This window comes from Protopterus annectens, chromosome 2.part2 (genome assembly GCF_019279795.1).
Source record: "Protopterus annectens isolate FY-2018-M chromosome 2.part2, PAN1.0, whole genome shotgun sequence".
In the NCBI taxonomy this organism is placed as follows: domain Eukaryota; kingdom Metazoa; phylum Chordata; order Ceratodontiformes; family Protopteridae; genus Protopterus; species Protopterus annectens.
In genome coordinates this window covers 41,213,092-41,239,487 of record NC_056730.1, presented here as the reverse complement: position 1 = coordinate 41,239,487, position 26,396 = coordinate 41,213,092, and the positions used below count along the sequence as shown (strand labels likewise).

The 26,396-nt window shown below is 39.1% G+C and overlaps 1 protein-coding gene across 1 annotated transcript in view; it reads left to right on the top strand.

The window, feature by feature from the left end:
• The first annotated feature begins 5,008 nt into the window (after positions 1-5,008).
• SLC30A5 (solute carrier family 30 member 5) overlaps positions 5,009-26,396 on the top strand; it is a 1,152,350-nt gene continuing 1,130,962 nt past the window's right edge. The window contains exon 1 of the mRNA XM_044063733.1: positions 5,009-5,155. Coding sequence (XP_043919668.1) covers positions 5,127-5,155 — 29 coding nt within the window. The 5' untranslated portion in view covers positions 5,009-5,126. The remainder of the gene's footprint in view (positions 5,156-26,396) is intronic.

The following is a 26,396-nucleotide window of genomic DNA, read 5'->3' as shown; positions in this document are numbered from 1 at the left end:
TTTGCAAGCAGAGGAAAAAGACAAATAACAGTATGTTTTTAAAACTTTTTCTCTTAACACTAGTAAGTTTATTTTATATTTGATTTAGAGTAGAAAGAGCAAATAATTAACCAACTGCATTCCTGCTTGCTCTAGATTATGGATATGCAATCTTTCACTTCCTTAGTACTTTCTACGGCTTTAAGTCTTGGTCACTGCACAGATGTCTACATTCTCCAGAGTGAGGAGGACTTGAAGGGTGTGGATTTATTTGTTTACGCTACTAGCACTGAGCAATAACACCTTAAGATTGCTTGGGGACTTTTATACATTGCCTAAAAAGGCTCTAACCAGGTGGATACAGTTTAGCCAATATCCAAAAGCGTAGAGAAGATAGGCGCAGCACATCCTTGGCAAAGTAACATGGTCTGTTGATCATGTCATTCTATGCTGACAGAAATTGCATCCCCCTGGAGTGACACCAGAAACTAAGCCAATTATTAAAATCATTTATGTTCATACTGTGGTATCATCTTTGGTGAAGGTAAAATCAAATCTCGCACCTATCTGTGACACATATTCTGAGTTCAATTAGGTCTCTTTTCATACAGTCCAGTGAGATTTGTGTGAGGGCATTTACACCCACATGTACTATGATAGAATCATATTGGCACCTGGGTTGCAGTGACTTGAGTGCATGCATGATATTGTGGAACCTGGCTTGAGATAGGCAACTAACTGTCATCTTCTCCTTGTCTAACCTAGTGAGTGGGGTATCTGCATCTACACAGTGGAGTCCCCAATTACAAGAGCAATAGGTAAAGTATATGCTTACCTTGTGGACTTTGCTGTTGGGGGACCATTGGGTGTAGGCTTTTGTGAGATGTTTGGTGCTGCAACTCGTGTGTATTTTAGTGACTGCTGAGGAGCAGTGTCACAGATAGGTGGCTCTGTTGGTTCTTGAGATTTGGAAAGCTTTCTTTTAAGCGTTGAAGCACAAGACAATCTGTGTATGTGTGTGTGACGGATGTAGTGTGGCTTGACAACCTTGTTTGTATTCAAGATTTTTGCCTCCTGGAAATTAGTTAATTGCACACCATGTTATTTTCTTTAATGTTTAATGGCTGTCTGAGAATATGGGACAATTGCTACATTACCATAGGATATCAAAATCTGCCATGCTTGATGTCTTAAGACAGAAGTGGCAAACTTCACAACACCCATGGTGACGGACAATAGAGGTATGACTGCTGAATCCTACACAAATGCACTTTATAAGCACTTACATGAGTGCATGGATCATGCAATTCCTAACAGAACCAAGATGCTATTCTCCAAAAAAAGGAAGCCAATCTGGTGGTCCCCTGCCATAAACAAACTCTACAATAGATAAACTCACTAAACTAGGTATAAATCCCTATGTCACAAGATGGGTTGCCAACTGGCTCACTGACAGAACCCACACTGTGAAAGTAGCAGACTCCAAATCCAGCTTCAGACCAGTGACAAGTGGAGTACCACAGGGTTCAGTCCTGGGTCCTCTCCTGTTTGGTATCTACTTCGCTGAAGTACAGGCCAACACAGAAGGTCTTTGGCTAACGAAGTTCGCAGATGACGGCAAACTAGGAGCCATAATCAAAACTCCAAAAGATGTGGACATCCTACAAAAGGGCCTTGCTGAGACAGATGCCTGGTGTCAAAGCCATGGCCTCAAGCTCAATGCCAAAAAGTGCATTGTCATTCCTTTTGGTAAAAACTCAGTACCCATGAACTACCACAAAGGTGGTAGTCTACTTAACACCGAAAGTGTGATAAGAGACCTTGGGACACAGGTGGACAGTAGTCTCTCCTTTGATGATCACATTGCCACAGTAGTCAGGAAATCCTTCTATGTGGCACACCTCATCACAAAAGGTTTCTCATCCAGGAAAAAAGAGGTCATTCTTCCCCTCCACTCGTCACTCATTAGACCCATTATAGAGTACAATGCCCCTTTTGGTATGTACCTCACAAGACATCTATAACAACTGGAAAGGTCACAGAAATACCTCACCAGTCAGGAAATCCTTCTATGTGGCACACCTCATCACAAAAGGTTTCTCATCCAGGAAAAAAGAGGTCATTCTTCCCCTCCACTCGTCACTCATTAGACCCATTATAGAGTACAATGCCCCTTTTGGTATGTACCTCACAAGACATCTATAACAACTGGAAAGGTCACAGAAATACCTCACAAAGAGGATTACCAGCCTCAAAGAGATGCCCTATGCAGACCGTCTCAAAAAACTGCAGCTTTACTCTGTTGCATATCGCCTACTCAGAGGCGATCTCTGCCTAACACACAAAGCTATGTCAAACCCAGAGCTTTTAGACATGCTCCACTTAAAGAAATCCCAATCCCTATGAGCTACACGCCCTAAGGACCTAAACCTCGTCACCACAATAAACAGAACATGCTGGATAGATTCCTGTCCCAGAGACTTCCCATACTCTGGAACAAACCACCTATCTATATCAAACAAAGCTCCTCATTAGCACTCTTCAAGAAAAATCTTGATGATTGTAAGGGAGATAGGAAATTCACCCTCAAGGATCACTTCTGTGGCACTGCTCGACAGTGGCACAGGAAAATAATTTTCTTGGGTGGCAAAAGCCAGGGTACCTCTGGCTAGGCTTATATAGGCCCTAGGGCCAATAGCCTAGTACCTACCTATAAGTAGAATCATAGGTCTTAAATGACAGAAATTTTGAGAGATGTTAAAGTGTCAAAAAGAGAAGAAATTGTAAAAAAATTATTAATGGTAAGTTGAATTTTATAAATTCATTCTGAATACTGGAGGGGTGGAACTGTAAACTACTGCAAAAGGTGTCACTTTGAATTGTGGTATGCAAATTTGCCATTACATTGCCTTTAGGCTGCTTTGTGTAACACTGAGTTGTCTCATTCCCAGCGACGATGCCACATACTTCTTAACTGTACGGATTTTCGCAGAATGTCCATATTTTTGCCTCATATTATTTTTGGTCTGTCTTTCATAAAACTGTGGTTTTCTGGCAAACCATTAAATACTGAAAATAGAAAATAATGGCAGACATTTGAGTTTTGGACTTGATATACTTCAGAAAATTCACGGTAATATAAAACCTGTTATTCTAGCAACTTCTTAAGTTTGTAAGAGCAACATTTAAAAATTGTCCCTATTTTTTGGTCATTTGTCCCACTTTTACTTATGGGTTTGTCAGCAGATTTCTTGCGTTAAGAGGCTGAGGGGTATGGCCACATACCTGGAAAGGAAAAAATCCGTCTGCGTTTGTGTTATTGCCTCACCGATGTCTGTGAATAGAAATTCTATCGACCATGTTATGCAAGTAGTGACTAGTGCAGACTAACAAAACTGCTTTGTTTCTACAGTCATGGGTTAACCTGACCCCATGTGTAAAATGGGTTATGGATGGATTTCTTTGCATATGCCGATATTTAATTTAAACACGTCACCGCTGCATTATAAATACTTTCATAAATGCACTACAACTTAAATAAAATAAACACACAACATAACCCCGATTAAAAATATGTCAAAACTTCATTGCGGTGGCACTGCAACAAACCTGCAGCTGTTCCCCAGCACGCCAACTGAAGAACACTTAATGCAGCAGGGCAAACTAACATACAAAATTGCTGCAAATCCACATTATCGGATAATGAATTAAACTATATCTTTCTGCACTAAAGTAATGCCACACAGTAGGACTAAGTGAGTACCATACCTCTCTCAACCTCTTAGAGCAAGTCAAGTGGCGCGCACTTGTAATCCTAGCATCGTGGGAGGCAGAGGTTGTTGGATCTACTCATGCGTGTGATAGGCCAAAAAGATGAACAGTTTAAAGTTAATAATAAAGTTGAACCTTTAGAATAAAGAATACATTGTGAAGTTAATAGTCAAGAAATCTGGACAAAGTCATAAATAATGTGGGGACAAAGGCCCAACAATTGGGACACTTCTTAAATATTGTTCATACAAACTCGGAAAGTGGATAGAATAACAGGTTTTGCAATAGCACGTATTTCCTGAAGGGGGTGAAGTCTGAAACGCAAATTCTGGCATTATTTTCTGACTTAAACCCCGAGTGGTTTGCCAGTTTATTAAACCACTATCATATGAGAAATGAACCAAAACGTATGAGGCAAAAATCTGGACGTTCTGCATGCATATTGCAAAACTGCACAGAACCCGAAAGCAAGAGTTTTTATTTTTGAGGATAACAAAAAAAAAAAAAGACTGGGGCATGGATTAAATAATTTAGAAAGAAACACCGGTTGTGGCTGTCACTGTAGATTCACGTGAACGATGTTGTTACAAAAGTGGGAGGTAACTTAGGGGGCAAAGTTTAGCTTTCAGTCCGAGGCAGGTTTCTGGAGTTTCACAAGTTTTTTTTCTCGTTATTACAGTAAGTTAATGACACGTTGCGGGTACGGATAGCAGGCAGAAACAAGTTTTTAGCAGATGACAGCGAAGAACAATCCAGTATGTCAGCTTTGAAACTGGGAAAACAAATGCGGACTAGAAAAAAAGAAAGAAAAATAAGTCTCAAGCACACACAGACATGTATAGGCAGGTTTAACTGGTGATGCTTAACAGTTAAGCTTGGGTCGCGCGCTACTCTGGTGCTTAACTGGTTTGTCTTTTCCCGAATATCAGAGAGTAATCCCCATGCTCCATACACTACAAATCAATAACGTTCATTGTATATGCATTTAATTTTACTTCATAGAATGCTTATTGATTAATATCCATGTATTCTGTTCCCGATATTTTCAGTTAAAAGGACCAATATTTTACAAATATTCCTGGTTTGAGGACTTTGTCCCTTAATACCTGGGAATTAAAAAAAACATTTGCTCAAACACTGCTATCCCGATCCAATTACTGCATATTTAGCATGTAAGATCATGTTCAACAAAAACTACAAACATGGATACCCAACTTCCCACCCTTTAATCTGAAGTGTCAAGTACTACTGCTAGCCAGTTACAAAACACAACAAAGTCACGTGGCAATTCTGTCTCCGTCTCTAAAGGACCCTTTGCTGGCCATGGGGCCTGACATGGAATAATTTTTTTAGGTTTCCCCACTTGAAAAATAAAGATGCTTTCTCCCCAGAACTCAGAACCCAGGTAGGTATTATATTTTTTCTCATACTTGACAGGCCTGCCTCAGTTTTGTTAGAACATGTTTACCGCAATCTTATTCAGTTGAAAATTGTAACTAGACACTATCCTGTTATTATATAGTGTATTTTTATTTTACAGAAATACGTAGTCTTTTGATGTGCAGTACTGTAACACTGGAATAATAAAAACAATATATCATGTTTCCAGCTGTTGTTGAGGCGATAGGAATACTTCTGCTAACGTGGCATACGAGAAGACAAGTTAAAAAGAACTTACCCTTAATATTACTAATAGTAGTAAAAACTACCTCCGCTGGTAAGGTTAAAATTGCTGTTGTTTCTGGAAAGGGAAGATTTTATTTTAATTTAATTTAAATAGTTAATTAAGGTATACATACTTCTTAAATGCTCTTGATTTTTGACTCTGATTTTAGCTTTGTCCGTCTTAATTCCCCAAAACACTGGTGACTTTTGGAAAAAAGGTTGTGCATTACGCTTCATAAATAATGACGGCAACTGGTTATAGACTTTTTTTACTTTAAAAGCTGTACACTAATTCACATTTGTCTTATTCTGTCAATTGTTCTGGTTAATACTGTTGGTTTATTAGCGTCCCCCATAGTACCCGATTATTTCTGGACTTATCCCTGATTCAGTTGAGATTCCTTGAGAGCCATCGCTGTTTAAAATTGATACTCTCAGTGGACCATATTCAGGCTTATCCTGCAAGAAACATATATACTACAAATTTCAGCTAAGTAGAAGACTTAAGTAACAATGTAATCAAATTATTGTTTTACAATTAGGTTAATACTATTGATGGAAAGTATAGTATACATTATAATACTAAGTTAAAGTAGCATTTTACATTATTTTCAGATTCTAGTAGGTGTATAGTAGTAAAGTTTTAAATCTCGAATTGGGCAATAAAGATAGAATTGTTTAGATAGACCTGAGAACAACCGGGGCTGTAGCCATAAATTTACAAATTGTACATACAATAGCTTCCCTTCCACAAGGCATATGCCATGCTATGGAAGGGTGGTAAACAGAAACTTTTTCCATCCCTTTCCCAAAAAGACTTGCAGGCATGTGACAAAATTACGGAGCATTGTACACACACTGTATGAACATTGGTTTTCTGGCACCTCATAACTCCTTGCGTGCAGATTGGCCTTTGGTCACAGTGCTGCTTTGCAATAAAACTGTGAAAGAATGATAGCTGTCAGACTTGATTTATGTTGCAGTAATATGACAAGCCTGTGTCAGACATCATGGTAGCCAGCCCCACACAGGGCCATTTACACAAGTGCTATATATCCCCACCTCTGTGTGGCACGGGTGCAGTCACACAACTGGCAATATGTAGCACTAGCTAGTGTCAGTACTTTAAGATGTCATCCAGACCTACAGGTGTAATTCTCAAAGCTGACAAAATATTAATTCCCCATAAACTGGGAAAACAAATAAGTCTCTCTCTCTCGCTCACACACACTTGCCCTACAGGCAAATTAGAGAGTTGCCATTTCACCTGCGACATGTCTTTGGGATGTTACATGAAACCAGCAGAGCACCTAGATAAACTCGTACAGAGACAGGAAGGATATGCAGACTGCACACAGAAGAAGCCACAGCTAAGAGCTCAGGGACCAAAATGCTGCGAATTGGCAGCACTCTTCACTGTGCCAGTGATCAGTTGCTTTCACACACATCTTTCTAAGACCACCAAAGATATTCAAATGTTGTGCTCAATGTTCATTTTTAAACACCTTTATTGAATTATCACTTCTGACATGCGCAAACTTACATTGATATAAAACTAATGAAACCATGTTAACAAATTCACATTTACAAATGTTATGCATAATATATATTGGGGACAAAGGCCTGCAATTTGGGTCTGATAATGGCTCCTAGACATTTTATTACTTTTGACAAGAACCATATTTTGTCTTCGATTACTTTGTAGCCTGCCTATTGCAACAGTCTTGGAACTTTTCTTAACTGTGACACCATTTGTCTAAACTCCTAAATTCATTTTATATAGGTTCATAGGTTGGTTATAGACTATCGGACCTAGGGCCTGTACAAGCCTAGTCATAACAATTCCCTGGCTATTTCTTCCCACAATAGTTACTTCCCTGGATGTCACGTGAGTGACGTGATCCCCAGGGTGAATTTTGTATCTCCCATCCAGTCGTCAAGGTTCCATTTGAAGAGGGCCAAGGAGGCACTCTGCTTGACATGTATGGGCAGTCTTTTCCAGAATCTGGGGAGTTTCTGGGTCAGGAACCTATCCCTCCAGCATATTTTGTTCATTGTGATGACATGGTTTAGATCCCAGGAGCGTGTGGCTCTGAGGGATTGGCATTTCTTTGTGTAGCATGTCCAACTGCTGTGGGTTTGACATGGCCTTGTATGTTAAGCAGAGATCTCCTCTAAGTAGACAATATGCGACAGAAACGGTCAGCTTAGGGCATCTGCTTTAGGCCTGTGATTCTTTTAGTGAGGTATTTCTGCGGCCTTTCCAGTTGTTGCAGATGTCTTGAGAGGTACATACCAAACAGGGCATTGTATTCTATAATGGGTCTAATGAGGGGATGAGTACAGTGGGACACTCCTCTTTCCTGGATGAAAAGCCCTTAGTGATGAGGTGTGCCACATAGAAAGAAAGATATATATGTGTGTGTGTACGTATGCATGCCTGCATGTATGTGTTTATTTTATTTATTTGACATTTATGACGTGTGCATATAAAAAATATATGTGTGTGCGTATAAAATGTGTATGTTATCTGGGTATGGCATTTGGAAATTGGGATCGAATGTTTCACTCATGGGTTCTCACTCATGGGTTCATACATTCACAGGATGATACTAGGCTATTGACCTGGAGGCCTTTGTAAGCCTATCCAAGAATTTTGCCCCTCTTCCCTCAGTCATCACTTGTTTTCCCTATCCAGCAGGGACACAGCTGGGGTCCCAGGGGTGTATTTTCCGTTTTCATTCCAGTTGTCCAGGTTCCTCTTAAAGAGGGCTAGAGAGATACTCTGCTTGAGATGGAGAGGGAGTCTATACCACAGATTGGGGAATCTTTGGGACACACATTTATCCTGCCAGCAAGTTCTGTTAATGTCACAGACCAGGTTAAGGCCTTGCATGTGGGCTGTGTGAGTGGAGCCTGTCTTACGGATATGCAGCAACTCCATCAAGGCTAGGTCTGAGATGACCTTGTATGCCAGACACATGTCACCTCTGAGGAGTCTGTATGAGATTGAGTAGAGGACAAGGCTTTTAGCTTATCTGTATAGGATAGGTGTTTGAGACCCTGGATTTTCCTGGTCAAGAACCTCTGTGGTCTCTCCAGCTGCATGTGTTTGGCAAGGTACATGCTGAAAGAGACATTGTACTCTATAACTGGTCTGATAAGGGAGGAGTACAGGGGTGTTATGACCTCCTTGTTCCTGGATGAAATAACCTTATATATGAGGTGGGCCGCGCAGAAAGCCTTCCGTACAATGGAGGCAGCGTGGTAGTAACCTGACTTTTGACTATTAACTTGGGTGCCCAAGTCCCTCGTGACTGATTGCATGGTTAGTACATTGTTATTAATTTGATAATTAGTGGGGCTACCATTTTCCCCAAAGGAGATAATGATGCATTTCTTGGCATTTAGTTTGAGGCCATACTTCTGGCACCAATCATTAGTTTGGGTAAGGCCTTCTTGGGAGGATGTTCACATCACTAGGGGAATTTAAGACAGTACACCTCTTGTTATGGCTCTGCTACTAGAGGTGGCTTCCCCCACTTTGACTGAGTGGGTTCTATCAGTGAGCCAATTAGCTCCCATCTGGTAACAAAGGGGTTGATGTCTAGCTGGGAGAGTTCATCTATTATGCCCGAGTAGGGACTAGTGTCAGAGGCGTTGGCTAGGTCAAGGTAGGTGGTGTGCATCATCTTCCCCTCTTTCATGGCTTTAGTGACTGTAATGGAAAAAAATCAACCAAGTTAACAGGCATGATTTCCCTTTGGCAAAACCAAACTGTGTGGGGGTCAAGGTTTTGGAGGTTGCCATTGTCCTTGTTTGTAAGGTCCATGATAATGCATTCCATGGCCTTGCAGATCAGGCTGGTTAGGCTGATGGGCCTATAATTGCCTGGGCCAGTGGATGCTCCACTTTTGTGTCGAGGGATGACAGTGTCTGTCATCCATTCAGCTGGGACAAAGCCGGTGCTCTTTCTTCTTTGCATCTAGACTGAAGTTAATTACTCCAAAAAATGTCTGGGTATGTATGTATGTATATATATATATATATATATATATATATATTGTGCACATCTTAAATGTGCCCAAATACACTTTGTTCCTGTAGCCAGAAAGTCATGCAGACTACAGATGTTTGGTTAATAAATGCAGCACGTCCAATAAAACAAAAGAATGCTCTACTGATACCCCCTATGAAGGCACAAAGTTAACAACTTTATTTATACAACAAAAGAACACTCTGACAACCCAAATGTGTGAACTTGGCTGTAAGTTTGCTCCTTAGGACAGTCAGTGGAACATTATTTTGTTCTGCTGGTTATGCACCATTCCCTTAGCTTGTTATTGTTCTGCAGAGGAACAAGTTCACTACATCACCCCTACCTTTTTTGAAATGTATGCAGCTGCATAGACTGCATATGTTTCCCAATCCCTGTAAAGATAGTAGAAGAAAAGGTAGAGAGCAAGAGAAAAACTGAAAAAAATTAAAAAGAAGACATGGTGGATCAACTGGAGAGAGTTAATAGAGTAATAGAATGAATGGAGGATAGGAAATGGACTTGCTGTCTGAAATGATATGAGGTTATGGGCAACTTTTTCATCTGTTTGTAACTGAGTAGAGTTATGAAGTGTCAACACAGAATTGTGTAGTACATGACTTGTGTTATTCTGTTGTGTTGGAAGCAAGTACATGAAGCCTTCTGCAAGAGGAATTTTCTTAGTTGGGATCTGAATTTTGTGCAGGAGTGGATTTATTTCAATTTCTAAGAAGAGATTCCTCCTATACAGCAGTTCACAGACGTTACAACACAATATTTTAACTATTAATCAGATAGTAACATATAAAAAACACTTTTCTGCAACACAGTATACATTCTAATAACTTTAACTGCTTACTCCAATTTGTCGGTACACTAAATCAGCATTTTTAAAACTAAGTAGAAGGGAGACAACCACAGTAATGGTGTAAAGTATTCTTAAAATTATTAATTTGTCCTTCCCTGTCAACTTGCAGACTTTGAAAATAGGTACAAGGTCTATTGAAATGTATGTACATTGGACCAGAAAGTCTGGATACCTAATGAGCATTGAATCTGAATACAGAATAACAGGTAATTCCTCCTACTTCAAGTAGGATTATGGGATTCTGCTACAAAAAAAAACATATTTAAAAAAAAAAAATGAGTGACGCTGATAATCTCAGTGGACCATATTCAGGCTCATCCTGCACAACCAGCAAAAATATAGAGCCTACAAGAAACATTTGTGTCTTTTGGCTTTTCCCGGTTAGGGGTCGCCACAGCGGAACTCCGGTCAGCTAATGATTGGTAGTTGATTTTTACATGCCGAGTTACCAGCTCTGATGCGCAACCTTCAACGAAGGTACACCCATTCACGCATGTCTCCACGCAGATGACGCTCTAGCTGAGAATCGAACCGGACAGCGTCTTACTGTGAGGCGACAACACTACCGCAGCACCACCACCGCGGGTCAGCCTACAAGAAACGTGTATACTACAAATTTCAAAAGACATGCTGTAGGTGGATTAGGCACTCTAAATTGGCCCTAGGTGTGAGTGCGTGCATGTGTGTGCCTTCTGTGGAAGGTTGGGTGCCAGGTTGGCAACTCGGCACCGTAAAACTCCACTGCCAATTATGAGTGGACAGGTGATCTGCTGTGGCGACCCCTAACTGGGAAAAAGTCGAAAGAAGAAGAAGAAAATTATAAACACAACATAAAATCTGAATATTTTAATAAAAATAATTACGAAAATCTGCTTCACAAAGTAATTTATTTTTGCTTCTGAAATAGGGAGCTATATAGTGAGGGTCGTCTTTCATTGGTGCCACCAGTATGCTTTTGTAGATTAGCTTCCTTTTTAATAAACAGCATTATGTGATGGTTGGTGAGATTAAGAAAATTTTGTAAGGTATAAATCAAGCTTTAAGATGGGTACATACCTCCAAGAACGGGTACATTGTGCAGAAGGGTAAATCAATCCGAAAAGTAGGTATATACCTCAAATTAGAACATTTGATGGGTCTGTATTCATAATTCAGTTGTCCTCTCCACCTGCAGTGTCCAAGACATCCCCTTTTAGTATGTTTTTTTTCCGTCTTATTTATTTACATATTTAACATTTGTTAACTGGGAAAGTCCGACTTGGAATGAAGCCAATTTTCAGCGGAGGCCTGAGAAAAAACACTCTAGAGGCATGTCTTTGTAATTAGTCCAAGACCTCCCTTTCAGTATGTTTTTTCCCATGTATTTTGCCATTTATTTATTCAATAATTATTAGTGTTTGATAACTGAAAAAGGCTGTCTGGGTCAAGGTGACTCCTTTTCTTTGCAGTCCTGGGAAGCAAAGGTGTCAAAAGCAGCAAAACATAAGTAAATACTGCAGCTGGTCAAATAAAACATAGAATAACATCCTAAAAGAAAGAATAAAAAAAAAAAAAATGAAACTGAGTAAATATACAAGTCAGTGAGATAAAGTTACATAGTGATATCAAGTTAGCAGATACTGTAGTTGTAGAGAAAAGTATCGTAATATATCTTGTACCCATTGTTAGAGGATAACTGCATTTTACAGTTGTGTGTCTACATGAATTGTGCTAAGTATTTACATAACATAGTGGGATACAGTTGTAAGCATTTATGTGGAACATACAACACTGAAAGAATATACTAGTGCTTATAAGTTACGGTGTTTGCAGACTGATTACCTGCCTTAGAAGAAAGCACTTGTAAATCCTAGTAGGCAGAGGTGTTTGCAGAGTATGTTTGACAACAGTTGTATTTCATAGTTTCATAGTATAGTAATAGGCTATCTGCCCTGGGGCATTTGTAAGCCTAGCCATAGTGATGTGGCTTTTGCCACCCCATGAAATGGTACAAAAATGTACAGAATAAATCTAGAATACTGTGCCTCTGTCTAGTAGTGACACAATGAAGGTCCCCTTATATAATAGAATTAGTTTACTGTGCCCCTGTCTAGCAGTGACACAGATGTGACCCCTGGGGGTAAACTTTCGATCTCCCATCCACTCATCAAGATTTCTCTTGAAGAGAGTCAGTGAGGGGCTCTGCCTGATACGAACTGGGATCCTGTTCCAAAGCATGGGAAGCCTCTGGGTTATGAATCTATCCCTCCGGCATGTCCTATTCAAACCTGTGCCGAGGTTTAAGTCTTTAGCTCTCGTGGTCCTGATGGATTTGGATTTTTTGAGGTGGAGCATGTCCATCAGATCCTGATTGGACATGGCCTTGTACGTCAGGCAGAGATCACCTCTGAGCAGGCGGTATGCTACTGAGTAGAGCTGAAGTTTCTTTAGTCTGGCGGAATAAGACATATGTTGGAGACCCTTGATCCTTTTGGTGAGGTACTTTTGTGGTCTCTCCAGTTGTTGCAAGTGCCGGTTGAGGTACATACCAAATGGGGCATTGTACTCAATCATGGGTCTGATGAGGGAGGAATATAGGGGTACAATGACATCCTTGGATCTGGATGTGAATCCCTTCATGATGAGGTGTGCAAGGTAGAATGTTTTTCTAACCACTTTGGCAACGTGGGTGTCAAAAGAGAGGTTGCTGTCTACTTGGGTCCCTAGGTCTCTGATTACTTTTTCCGTACTCAGTGGGTTGCTGTCTATGTGATAATTTGTGGGTACTTTGTTTTTTCCAAAAGGGATGACTATACATTTTTTGGCATTTAGTTTAAGGCCGTGACTACGGCACCAGTTGTCCGTTTCAGTGAGGCCTTTTTGTAGGATGTGTGTCTCTGCTGGTGTATCGACTATGGCGCCTAGTTTGCAGTCATCTGCGAACTTTGTCAGCCACAGCCCTCCCATGTTTGCTTTAACATCTGAGAAATAAATGCCGAACAAGAGGGGTCCCAGGACAGATCCCTGTGGGACACCACTTGTGACTGGCTTTGAGTCTGACATTGCTCCAGCGATTTTAACTTTATGGGTTCTGTCCTTTAGCCAGTTTGCAACCCATCTAGTGACATAAGGGTTTACTTTTAAGCTGTTTAGCTTATCTATGATGCCTGAGTGGGGTATTGTGTCGAAGGCCTTAGCCAAGTCCAGGTATGCTGTATGGACTGCTTTGCCCTCATCAATGGCTCTAGTGACTGTTTCGAAAAAGTCAACCAGGTTTAAAAGGCAGGATCTGCCCTTTACAAAGCCGAAGTGGGTGGGGTCAAGTGTCTGTAGGTCCCCTATGTCTCTGTTTATGAGTTCCATAATGATTCTTTCCATAGCTTTGCAGACCAGGCTAGTTAAGCCTATGGGGCGGTAGTTTCCAGGGTCTGTAGAGGCACCCCCCTTGTGGAGTGGGATCACTGTTGCTGTACGCCAGTGTTCAGGTACATATCCCGAAGTAAGGCTAAGGTTAAATAGCATTTTTATGTGTGGGTTTAGCTCCTCTTGGAGTTCACGTAACACGCACCCCGGGATACCGTCAGGTCCCATTGATGCTGTGTTTTTTGCTTTGTTTAGGGCGGTTCTCACTTGGACATCTGAGATGACAGGGAGATTACATTCAGCTGGGATAAGTATTTCTTCTTTTGGGGGTGAAGGAGGCGAGAAATTTGCACTCAACCGGTCAGCCAGAATGTTAGCTATATCTGTGGGTTCAGTGTATTTTTTGTTGTTGTGAACCAACTCTGAGCATATCTGAAGGTTTCCGCCCAGGTTTCTAACATAGCTGAAGAAGGCTTTGTGGTTATCTTTAGTGTCCTTAGCGATTTTTCTCTCAAAGTTTGCCTTGGATGTTTTTATGAGAGAACGTAGTTTTCTGCTAATGTTGATCAGAGATGTCTTCCCTTCATGGGATTTCGCTCTGACGTGCAGTAGCTTCCTTCTTTTGTTATACAATTTGTTTATGGCTGAGGTCCACCAGACAGGACGCTTGCATTTGGTGGAGAGGGACTTGGATTTGTTTGGGATTGCATGATCCATGCATTCGTGGAGATGTCCATAGAAAGCATTTGTGAAGGATTCGGCATTGTGGGATGTGGTATCCACTGGCACAGTGGGCTTAAAGGATACCATCTCAGTCTTAAGAAGAGTGAAGTCTGCTTTTGAGAAGTTTTTCACTGTGGTCTTTTGTGCTGGGGGTGGAGGTGGGATATGTATATCCAGGGTGATTAGTTTGTGGTCAGATCTCACTAGTGAGGGGTATACTTCGTGTGGAGCATTTTGTCCCCATGTTTGTGATGATCAGGTCTAGTATATTATCTCCCCTAGTGGGAGAGGTGACTAGTTGTTCCAGTGCATTTGAATTTATGAATTCCAGGAACCTTTGGGCTAGGGAATTAGGGCTAGAATAATGTACCCAATCTATGTTTGGGTAGTTGAAGTCTCCCAGTATGATGGTATTTTGTGATACATTCATATCCTCCAATGTCTTCAGGAAGGCTGAGTGGGGTTGTTGAGATTGGGAGGGTGGTCTGTAACATGCTACCAGTTGTATAGCAGTTTTGCCTATGGTTAGTTGCACCTGTATGGTCTCTGATGCTTCATGTGTTGCTACTAACCTGGAGGTGTGGGTGTCCTTTATGAATATGGACACTCCCCCTCCCTTTGTGGTTCGGCCCAGGTTTTGGGGCCGAAAAGCATGATACAAGGTATAGCTGGTAGTGCTGGGGTGCTCTCAGGAGCCTTGAACCAGGTTTCAGTTACTGCACAGACGTCTATGTTCTCCATGCTGAGGAGTGCATCAAGTGTCTGCATCTTGAGATTTAGACTTCTGGCGTTGAGCAGCATTACCCTTAGTTTTTTTCCATTTTTGTTTTCTAAGGAGGTGGGTTTTTTCCATTTTTGTTTTCTAAGGAGGTGGGTTTGTCTTTTGAGCCTTGCCTAAAAAAGGCACTATGGGGGTGGCAAGATCCTTAGCCAATATCCGGAAGCCCAGTGGTGACAGGTGTAAGCCATCCCTTGCGAAGCAGCGTGGCTTGTCCAACATATCATCCCAGGCAGACAGACATTGGATCCACTTAGAATGACACCAGTACTCGAGCCAATTGTTAAAGCTGATCATCTTGTCTTTGTATTGTCAACAACTGAAAAGGCGTTTTGTTCAACAGAAACACAGAATTAATCAGCTTACAAAACGCTAATTTACCACTCACTAACTGGTGTCAGCAAAAGGAATGCAGCTCCTGTAGACACAGTATTCGCGTAAAAAAGTGTTTATTGAACAAGATGAAAAATAGGTAAGCGCTTTCACTCGTACCAAGCGAGCGTCATCAGACCAAACAGATAATGTTCAAATCCAACATTTAAATATGTAGCTTGGCGCCAAAAATTCAGATCTTAAAGCAACAGTCTATCACAAATAGATAATGTATCCTAAACAACTGCTACAATAGCTGATAAATAATATACAATGTGTAATAAGAATAACAACTTGTACTATAGAATAGAAAAACATTAAAAATAATAATAAAATTGAGTTTATCTAATAATTAGTGTTGTAAAAAGTAATAACTTTCAACATGCTATTACATGCTTCCAGATGTCAGGATCAACATTTCATCATCAAAATAGGTTTGACCGAAATAAAATCATTAATTCCTGGTGATGTCATGGCATCTGTAAATAGCTGCCACCAATATTCTTTGTATGCTAACAAGTTTTTAATGTTACCCCCCCTAGGATCCACTTGAATAACATCTAAAATTGCAAACTTAAAGTAATGATCTTCTCCCGCTCTATTAATATGCCTATAGAGGGCATTTTTGGTGTCTTTTGTTCTTGTACTATATCCATGAGAGTATATTCTCTTTTTAAACTGTCTTTCTGTCCTGCCTGTATAAAATTTGTCTCTCTTCTAGAATATCCTTACATTGACGGCAAGCACCACAGTTAGTGGTGTGTCGATCATTAATGTTCATAATTTTAGATCCATTTTCAAAAATGTTCTTCAGATTTCTACCCATTTTGTAAACAAAACATGGTTTAGAGCCTAGTGTGTTCAGAATATCCTGGTCTGTGAAAAATGTTTGCCAATAGCACGTCAATATATTTTTCACTGCTTGTGAATATGGACTATATTCTACTATACATGCTCTATTAAATTTAATACTAGTTTTGTCATTATTAATTATATTAGTATCTTCAGTGTTTATTCCAGTGTTACAGTTTTCACTGTTGAGTCCTAAAAGGGGTGAATACTTTTTACTCCATTCGTCTATGACGTATTTGCTTGTATCAAACATCATCTTTTCGTCATAACCTCTCTCTCTAAATAGACCAGTAATAAACCGAACTTCATCAATCATGTCTTTATAATCAGATGTCATCCTAATAGCACGAATGAGTTGTCCTTTGAAAATATTGTGTTTAAGCTGTCTAGGGTGGTTACTACTGTGTTCTAAATATGAATTCGTGAAAGTGGCTTTTCTATGTATCCTGGATTTAAATCTGTTACCATCAAGAGAAATTGATGTATCCAGATATGCCACACCAGTGCCATTATATTCCGATGTGAATTTTAGATAATCAGTACTGTCATTAAGATATTGTACAAAATTTTTAAATGCGTCAACATCTCCGTTCCATAGGATGTAGATGTCGTCCAGGTATCGTGAATAGTATTTAATATACCCTGAGTAAGTACTGTTAAAAATAGTGGTCTCCTCCCAATCTAGCAACACCAAATTAGTGTATATGAGGGCACAAGCTGCCCCCATAGCCACACCTTTGGTTTGCCGAAACATTTCCCCTTCGAAGAAAATGTAATTATGGGAACACACCAAATCCACTGGATACACCACACAGAGGAATCCACAATGTAGAAAACTTCTTTAATGAGGAACTGGAACACACAAGCGCTTTCGCATAGTAACACTATGCTTCTTCAGGTGTAATAAAACATGAAATTGAGCAGCCTTTTATACAAAAGCTCTTGGTGCTCAAAACTGGCTAATCAGAACACTAATTGAATAATTGTAGCATTCAAGCTAAGCTAGTTTAAAGGGGTATCATTAACAAATTCAAAGATGTTAAACATAGACAAAAAAAGAGAATAAAAACATATGAAAGAGCATGAATAAAAACAGTTAACATAAAATGCAAAGCGCCTTTAAAACAATTATGCTGTCACACCAAAAACAGCAACTTCTGGCCTAAGCTGACAGTGCAGGCCTGCTGAAAACTCAGAGTTGCTTATAAAACAAAGCAGCAAGTGTCAGTGATCAAATACATAATATGGTCCATATTTCAAAAGTTCACAAAATCTGAGCAAAAGAACCACGAATACATTAATAAAACACTTAAATAAAAAATAAAATAGATAATATCCCTAGAGGTAGAATCGCTCAACAGAGTTCATCGTGAGCCCCTTATCATAGAGCAAATAATCAGAGCTAATGCATCAAAAACACCAGATGATCATATTGTTGTATCAGTAAGGGCAAATGGTATTATCAAACTCTGCCTAGCAGAAATATCCATGTAATAAATATTGTCAAGAAACGGCAGTGTAGTGTCATTAATGAATAGTGCAGAACATGCCGGTTAGTAAAATCAGCTTAATATCGCCTTCTCAATGAAAAAACATCTATAGAACCTACTAATGCACAAAATCCTAGACCTATATAACATAGTTGACTTACACAAAAGGTAAGTAATAAAACTCACCAGTAACGGCAACAATGAAAATAGAAATAAAAATAAAACCGTTGTAGCATCCTGTATGCACGGAAAGCCATATGACGACAGTCAAAACAACGAAAACTGGTCCGACAGTAAAAAACATCATATAACCAACAGCAACTGTCGGACTGAACAAAGAAGGACACACCTTCATCATAACCATCTGATGAACGGCTTTACGTAAAGATTATTAAGATATTGTACAAAATTTTTAAATGCGTCAACATCTCCGTTCCATAGGATGTAGATGTCGTCCAGGTATCGTGAATAGTATTTAATATACCCTGAGTAAGTACTGTTAAAAATAGTGGTCTCCTCCCAATCTAGCAACACCAAATTAGTGTATATGAGGGCACAAGCTGCCCCCATAGCCACACCTTTGGTTTGCCGAAACATTTCCCCTTCGAAGAAAATGTAATTATGATCAAGTACAATACTCATTAAATCCGCCAACCAACAAATTCTAATTAGACTCATTTTTGTATGCTTTCTCGTACTATTCGTGAAAGCTGTTAAACCTTCGTTCGGTGGAATGCATGAAAACAAATCCACTATGTCAATAGAAGTAAACAGTAAATCGTGACAGTCTGTGTTTATTGGGAAATTCTTTAGAAATTCCCAAGAATCTTTAACAAAGTGCTTAATTTCCAAGTATACTGGTTTGAGAAATGTATCAATAACTACACCAATTGGGAAAGTTTTAGATTTACTTCCAGAAATTATCGGGCGGAACGGAGGGTTGTAAATGTCTTTGTGCACTTTGGGAATGCCTACTATAGTAGCCATATAAGGAAAATCTACAGTCATGTATTTGTATAGCTCTTCACTAATTCTTTGTTCCAAAAGGAAATCTTCCAAATACATGTCAATTCTCCTATATGCGATGTGTATTTCATTTAATGAAACTACAGTGTAATTCCCTGAGTTGTGTAGAATGTCATGCATGATAGTGCTATAAGTGAAGGCATCAAACAAAACAATTCCTCCGCCCTTGTCAGGTTTCATAATGCGGATATTGTTATTAATCCGCAACTCACCCAATAATTTCAATTCATCCTCAGAAAGATTACTCCTAATCTTCTTATTTGAAACTTTGTTATTAAACCTGTATAGTTCTCTAGATACTTTGTTTTCATAATTGTGTACCAAACATGAGTGCCAGGTTTAACTTTCTAGTGTACTGTTTAAATTCGCTTAAACAATCAACCAAATTAAATTTGGTAGTAGGTATAAATTTCATACCTTTAGAAAGCAAGCTAAAATAAGTTGAGTCTAATTCTGTGTGACTATAGTTAAAAATGATAAAGTTATTAAATTCGCATACTATCCCTTCCTGAATAGTGGGCTTGGTCCCATCTGTATCGAAAGTTCCTACATCCAAGTTTGAGGCTTCTTTTTCCACCCGCCCCCTTGTTTCCATTTGGAAAACTTTCCCTTCATGGGTACCTGAAAAAAATCATTGTCATAACCCTCATTTTCATTGACTAACTGCACTTCGTATCCATTAGTATTGTCTCTCCAACTATGGTTATGTTTTTCCCTATTTCCCCATTTATACGTCTCATGTCTTTTATACTGGTCAATATCCCTGTATAACTTTTTGTTTTTCCTGTCAAATGCTTTTTTAGCCCTATGTTCAGCTGTCTCAAACTGCTTATAATATAAATTCTTCCATTGAGGGAAAACTAAATCTTGTATAATAATATTATTAAGCTTTTCAACATCACAAATAGTCTTGCATAACTTAGTGTCATTATGCTTAATTAAAAGTTTCATAAACTGCAGCCCAAAAGAATCAAACAAGTCATTAAATTCCTTCTCAACTTCATTAGTCATGTCTTTACCAATAGGCACCTTGTGAAAACGCAAACCCATTGGTACAATATTTAAAGAAATACAATGCGTTAAATAAGCGTTATCTAATTTAACTGCATTGATAACATTTAATTTCTTTCCAAACATATGAATACTGTCTTTTAAAGTTCCTTGATGTTTATCAGCATTGCTAACAAAATGCTGATCGTCGTTGTTAACAAAATTGCAATCTTTGGTAAAAAATCTTTTAAATTGTACTTATTCTTGTTATGCGTTGCTCTAGAAGCGCCGCTGGTCAGATGGTTTACAGTACCTGTTGATTTGTGTTCCTTAGCCAGAACTTGTCCATAGGTCCAAACTGGTTGGGTGGTTTTGGGTATAGTACCAACCCTTCTGGCTTCTTCAGTTAAATTTCCAAACGAAAAATCAAACGTAAAATCTTTTATTTCCATCCTACGGTTGTCCACCCTGCCAGTGGAACAAGGAAGATCGATGTCACATCCATACTTATGCCTGTCTTCCTGACCATTCGGGATGTCAGGCGAAGAAGTAGTGGGAGTTGTAACTCTGTAATCCGCTCCAGAAATGTTAACAACAGTTTCTCTGCATGATTCACTTGTGCTGGAATTACAGCCAATAATGTTATTATGGCCGCTAGCTGTGTCACGCATAACAGGCTTATTACTGCTATCATCCTTGCTGATAATCTTCAGTAATTTAGATACCTCCCCACGTAGTGCAGTCAGGTCAGCCCTGAGATCCGCTAACTCATTACGATAATTGGGCGAGGTAACGCTGTTAGGACTGCGAGTGGTATCCATCCGTCAACAACTGAAAAGGCGTTTTGTTCAACAGAAACACAGAATTAATCAGCTTACAAAACGCTAATTTACCACTCGCTAACTGGTGTCAGCAAAAGGAATGCAGCTCCTGTAGACACAGTATTCGCGTAAAAAAGTGTTTATTGAACAAGATGAAAAATAGGTAAGCGCTTTCACTCGTACCAAGCGAGCTTCATCAGACCAAACAGATAATGTTCAAATCCAACATTTAAATATGTAGCTTGACACCAAAAATTCAGATCTTAAAGCAACAGTCTATCAGGGGAAATGTTTCGGCAAACCAAAGGTGTGGCTATGGGGGCAGCTTGTGCCCCCATATACGCTAATTTGGTGTTGCTAGATTGGGAGGAGACCACTATTTTTAACAGTACTTACTTGGGGTATATTAAATACTATTCACGATACCTGGATGACATCTACATCCTATGGAACGGAGATGTTGATGCATTTAAAAATTTTGTACAATATCTTAATGACAGTACTGATTATCTAAAATTCACATCGGAATATAATGGCACTGGTGTGGCATATCTGGATACATCAATTACTCTTGATGGTAACAGATTTAAATCCAGGATACATAGAAAAGCCACTTTCACGAATTCATATTTAGAATACAGTAGTAACCACCCTAGACAGCTTAAACACAATATTTTCAAAGGACAACTCATTTGTGCTATTAGGATGACATCCGATTATAAAGACATGATTGATTTCGGTTTATTACTGGTCTATTTAGAGAGAGAGGTTATGACGAAAAGATGATGTTAGATACAAGCAAATACGTCATAGACGAATGGGGAAAAAAGTATTCACCCCTTTTAGGACTCAACAGTGAAAATTGTAACACTGGAATAAACACTGAAGATACTAATATAATTAATAATGACAAAACTAGTATTAAATTTAATAGAGCATGTATAGTAGAATATGGTCCATATTCACAAGCAGTGAAAAATATATTGACGTGCTATTGGCAAACATTTTTCACAGACCAGGATATTCTGAACACACTAGGCTCTAAACCATGTTTTGTTTACAAAATGGGTAGAAATCTGAAGAACATTTTTGAAAATGGTTCTAAAATTATGAACATTAATGATCGACACACCACTAAGTGTGGTGCTTGCCGTCAATGTAAGGATATTCTAGAAGAGAGACAAATTACATTGGATAATGTCAACAAAACTTTGGTTAGATTCAAACATGGTAATTGTAGAACCAGTATGCTTATATATTTAGCCAAGTGTATGTCCTGCCCAGCTTTTTATATAGGCAGGACAGAAAGACAGTTTAAAAAGAGAATATACTCTCATGGATATAGTATAAGAACAAAATACACCAAAAATGCCCTCTATAGGCATATTAATAGAGCGGGAGAAGATCATTACTTTAAGTTTGCAATTTTAGATGTTATTCAAGTGGATCCTAGGGGAGGTAACATTAAAAACTTGTTAGCATACAAAGAATATTGGTGGCAGCTATTTACAGATGCCATGACATCACCAGGAATTAATGATTTTATTTCGGTCAAACCTATTTTGATGATGAAATGTTGATCCTGACATCTGGAAGCATGTAATAGCATGTTGAAAGTTATTACTTTTTACAACACTAATTATTAGATAAACTCAATTTTATTATTATTTTTAATGTTTTTCTATTATATCTATAGTACAAGTTTTTATTCTTATTACACATTGTATATTATTTATCAGCTATTGTAGCAGTTGTTTAGGATACATTACCTATTTGTGATAGACTGTTGCTTTAAGATCTGAATTTTTGGCGCCAAGCTACATATTTAAATGTTGGATTTGAACATTATCTGTTTGGTCTGATGAAGCTCGCTTGGTACGAGTGAAAGCGCTTACCTATTTTTCATCTTGTTCAATAAACACTTTTTTACGTGAATACTGTGTCTACAGGAGCTGCATTCCTTTTGCTGACACCAGTTAGCGAGTGGTAAATTAGCGTTTTGTAAGCTGATTAATTCTGTCTTTGTATTGTGGTATCATTCTTGGTGAGGGGAAGATGCTGCTCAGGGTCAGGGTCATACCAGCCTGGGCTACATAATCGGAGAGCTCCTCTATGTCTCTTTTCATGTAGTCCAGGGAAGTACATCTCCGGTCATTCACACCAGCATGGACAATGACGGAGTCATATTTGTACTTGCTTTGGAGTGACCTGAGTGCGTGTGTTATGTGGCGGATCCTAGTCCCCGATAGACAGCTCACAGTCACCTTCTCCTTGTTCAGCCTGGTCAGTGGGACATCAGTGTGTCTGACTATGGAGTCACCTATTGCTAGTGTATCAGGCAAGGTGTTTGGCCTTAAGGGCTGCGATTGGTAGACACACTGATTTATTGAAGTATGTGTTGTATGTGTTTTGTTTTGAGGTGGTGGATTTTTGGATGTCTGCTTTGGGAGCCTCTGTTGTTTTGGTAAGTTTTTTGTTAGAGCATCCAAGTATGTCTTTGTGTTTTTATGTGTTTGGTTTGCAGTTGTGGTAGGTCTATGTGGGACTGGGATTGTTGTGTGTGTGGTTGCCATCTCCTCCTGTCTGGTCATGCCAGTCCTGGGTTGAGAGAGTTCAGCCTCCAGTTTGGCTATATAGTTGCATCTCTCACATGTATTTGTGTTTGTTGGGAGGAGGAGAGGGTTGTCTGTGTACATGAGACAATTGTAGCATTGTCTCAAGATGCCCAGATTGACCAGCTGAACTGGAGACGACGCCAGTAATCTACCACTTGACATGCTAGAACAGTATAAGGGAGTGGTATACCTTTAAGGGAAGTGGGTATTCACAGGGGTGGTAAGTAGATGTAATGCTTTACTTAGTACGAGAGTGCTTACTTAGTAGAGAAGTATTGAGAACAAGTGCTAGGCTTATAATACAGTGAGTAGTCAGGTTATACTAAGAGTAGAGCTTCCTTAAGGGAAAATTTGAAGAGCAGAATTGGCAGAGCCAGAAAAAGTTTAACCAGCTGCTATGCAAAGACGCCAAGAAAGCCGTGCAAACGCGGATTTTAAACAGTGAACTACAAAAGAGCTAGAAATGGTCCCAAACAACCAATTACTACAGCTTCTTGTGCTGAGGTCACTTCCCCCAAGGACAGGTAGGCTGCTCAAGGCTCCCCACTCCCACTGGTGAGCAAAGAAACTTCCTTCTATCCAAGTAAGGTAATGGACAACACAGGAACTACACCACAGCCCAGAATACAGCAATGCCTGTAAATTGGTCTAAACTAGTCGAGGAAGGCGGGAAAACAAGGATTATTTTTTTGTTTTTTTTTGGTAGAAACACACAGAAAATGCAGAGACAGTGATAAATTAGTTACACAGGCTAGCACACTTTAGTGTCAGCCTCCACAGTTAAATTAAGTAAACAAACAAGCAAAATTTCGATCAAATTCGACTAAAATGTAACTTTAAGTGCAGATTTTAAAATAATGCAGCAATCAGTTCTTTTCTCTCTTTCATAATTTGCTTGATATTGTCATGTGTTAGTGGTTTATTTCTGTACTACATACTGGTATTTTTTCTTCATATGTAGAAATAGCCACTTTTACTATTCTCTCTATTTTATATAATCATCCAGAGAGATACTATGTTTATCACTTTTCTAGGCCTGATACCATCTTTGTTTTACTGCTGTGAACTGTTCAAATTTTGTACATCGCCTAAAGTTACATATACAGTACACTAGTAAATCAATATTGCCTCTCAACAAATGGGTGTAACTGTTTGGTACATGCTAGGCAATCTTGTGGGATTGTAAAAGCTAAAGAGCCATTTCCAGCAAAAAATCCAGCCTTCAGTTTTTGCAATGTGTCTGGAAGCTAGGCTAGCACTTTCCTAATCCTTGTATATAATTGTGGTATTTAACTCTTCCTTCCAAATAATTCTAAACTTATTGGTCTCTTTGCCACTTTCTTCTTTTAACATTTCATTGAGTTTACTTATGACACCTTTTTTACTCAGTTATGCTTATTTTCTATTTACCAGTGAAATTTCAGGTATTCATACCTTTGGATTGTTTACAGTATCCAAATGTTCAGCTTTTTGTGTGGATTTATTGTGCAGTTCTTTATTTATACAATAGGCTATGCAGTTATGGATATATTGTTCCCACATTATTTTTCCACCTTTCATTAAATGATCCCAGAACATTAGTTCCCAAACCTTCAGATTTTTGGAAATTTATGCTACTTGCAATGTCTTTAACTTAACACACGCTTCTTATAGTAAACCCCTTTTTTGAATCCTTAATATTGTTTCCACTTCATCCTTTAAATTCTTGCATCAAGCAGTTCTTTGATTCTGATTATAACTTTTAATGGGACATAATTGTCTTTCCTCACAGTTTGCTTGTATTTTATATGTATGTGCTCATTAGAGGTATACTGAGATGTTTTGTTCATTTTATCACTACTGTTTCTTACAGACCCTCCTTTTCCTTTGATGTACTATTTGCATACTGTTCTCTCCACCTTCTCTTGTCTAAGTCTCAACACCCAGAAGGACAAAAGTATTTTGACTTATTTCAAAATCTAACATTGTAAGAGTGCTCTTAGCTTGGTCTGCCTTCTAACCTAGTATTTTATGTATATTGTCCGGTAGCACCAGTACTATTGAGTTCACTCCCTTCCTTATGAATCCCTTCTTCCTTTGCCATCAGTAGCTTTTCATGTAACCTGACCACTTTTAAATCTGCTGTCTTTTCTCATCTACAAAATTCCCTAGAGCTTCATTATACCTTTCCCATTCTTATCTGATGCTCCTGGTTTGTAAAAAGCTCATTGCTGCTGTTTGAAAATGACTTCCAGTCTGCTTTTAAAATTTTCCCTTTGAAAAACATACAGGTTATCTGTCCAGTATCTCTCGGACCTCTCCTTGTCAGCATACCCTCTCAAGAGCAATGAAGGCCATAGTTGGGAGTTAATGAGTTATTAATATTACGTCCTGTAGTTTAATACTTTTGTGGAGAAATGGGTATTAAAACACTGCATCTATTAACTCCCAACAGAGGGCACATGACTTTGGACTGAAAGGCGTAGTCCTTATTAATTTGGCAAACTAGAAGTTTGTAGTATGTTAGCAGAAAAAAGTTTATGCCCATGTTGTCAGAAGTCCTGTTTACTTGCTTGCCTAGTCCAGGATCTAGTACATCACTGTAGTTCAGTGGTAAGATCTCTACCTCACAACCCAGAGGTCTGAACTTCAGGAACTGTCTGTGTGGAATTTGCATGTTCTCCTTATGTCTGTGATGGTTTCTTCCCACATTCCAAGTAAAATGCACCAATTAATTAGCTGTGCTATGCTGTCCATATATATTGTATTATTTGATGTTAAGTTGTCAATCTCGCCTTCATTCTTGCTGGATGGGTTCGGAGCCGATCCTCAGCTCCGACTCTGCACTTGCTAAGCTCGAGAGTCACTTTTACCAGCTCGAGGCAGCCCCATATCAAATGATGCAAGGCGGTGATTACCCAGATCTTGTTTGCCGCTTCGCTCATGAGGTCACCTTTTTGCCAGCTCCTGGTAAGTGAATTTAATTACTCTTTTCTGAGAAATTTAACTATCCCAATACCTAAAATTTTTCTTTTTCATAGTTTGTTAGTTATCCGATTCACTTAGCCCTATTCCCGTTAGTTTCCCGT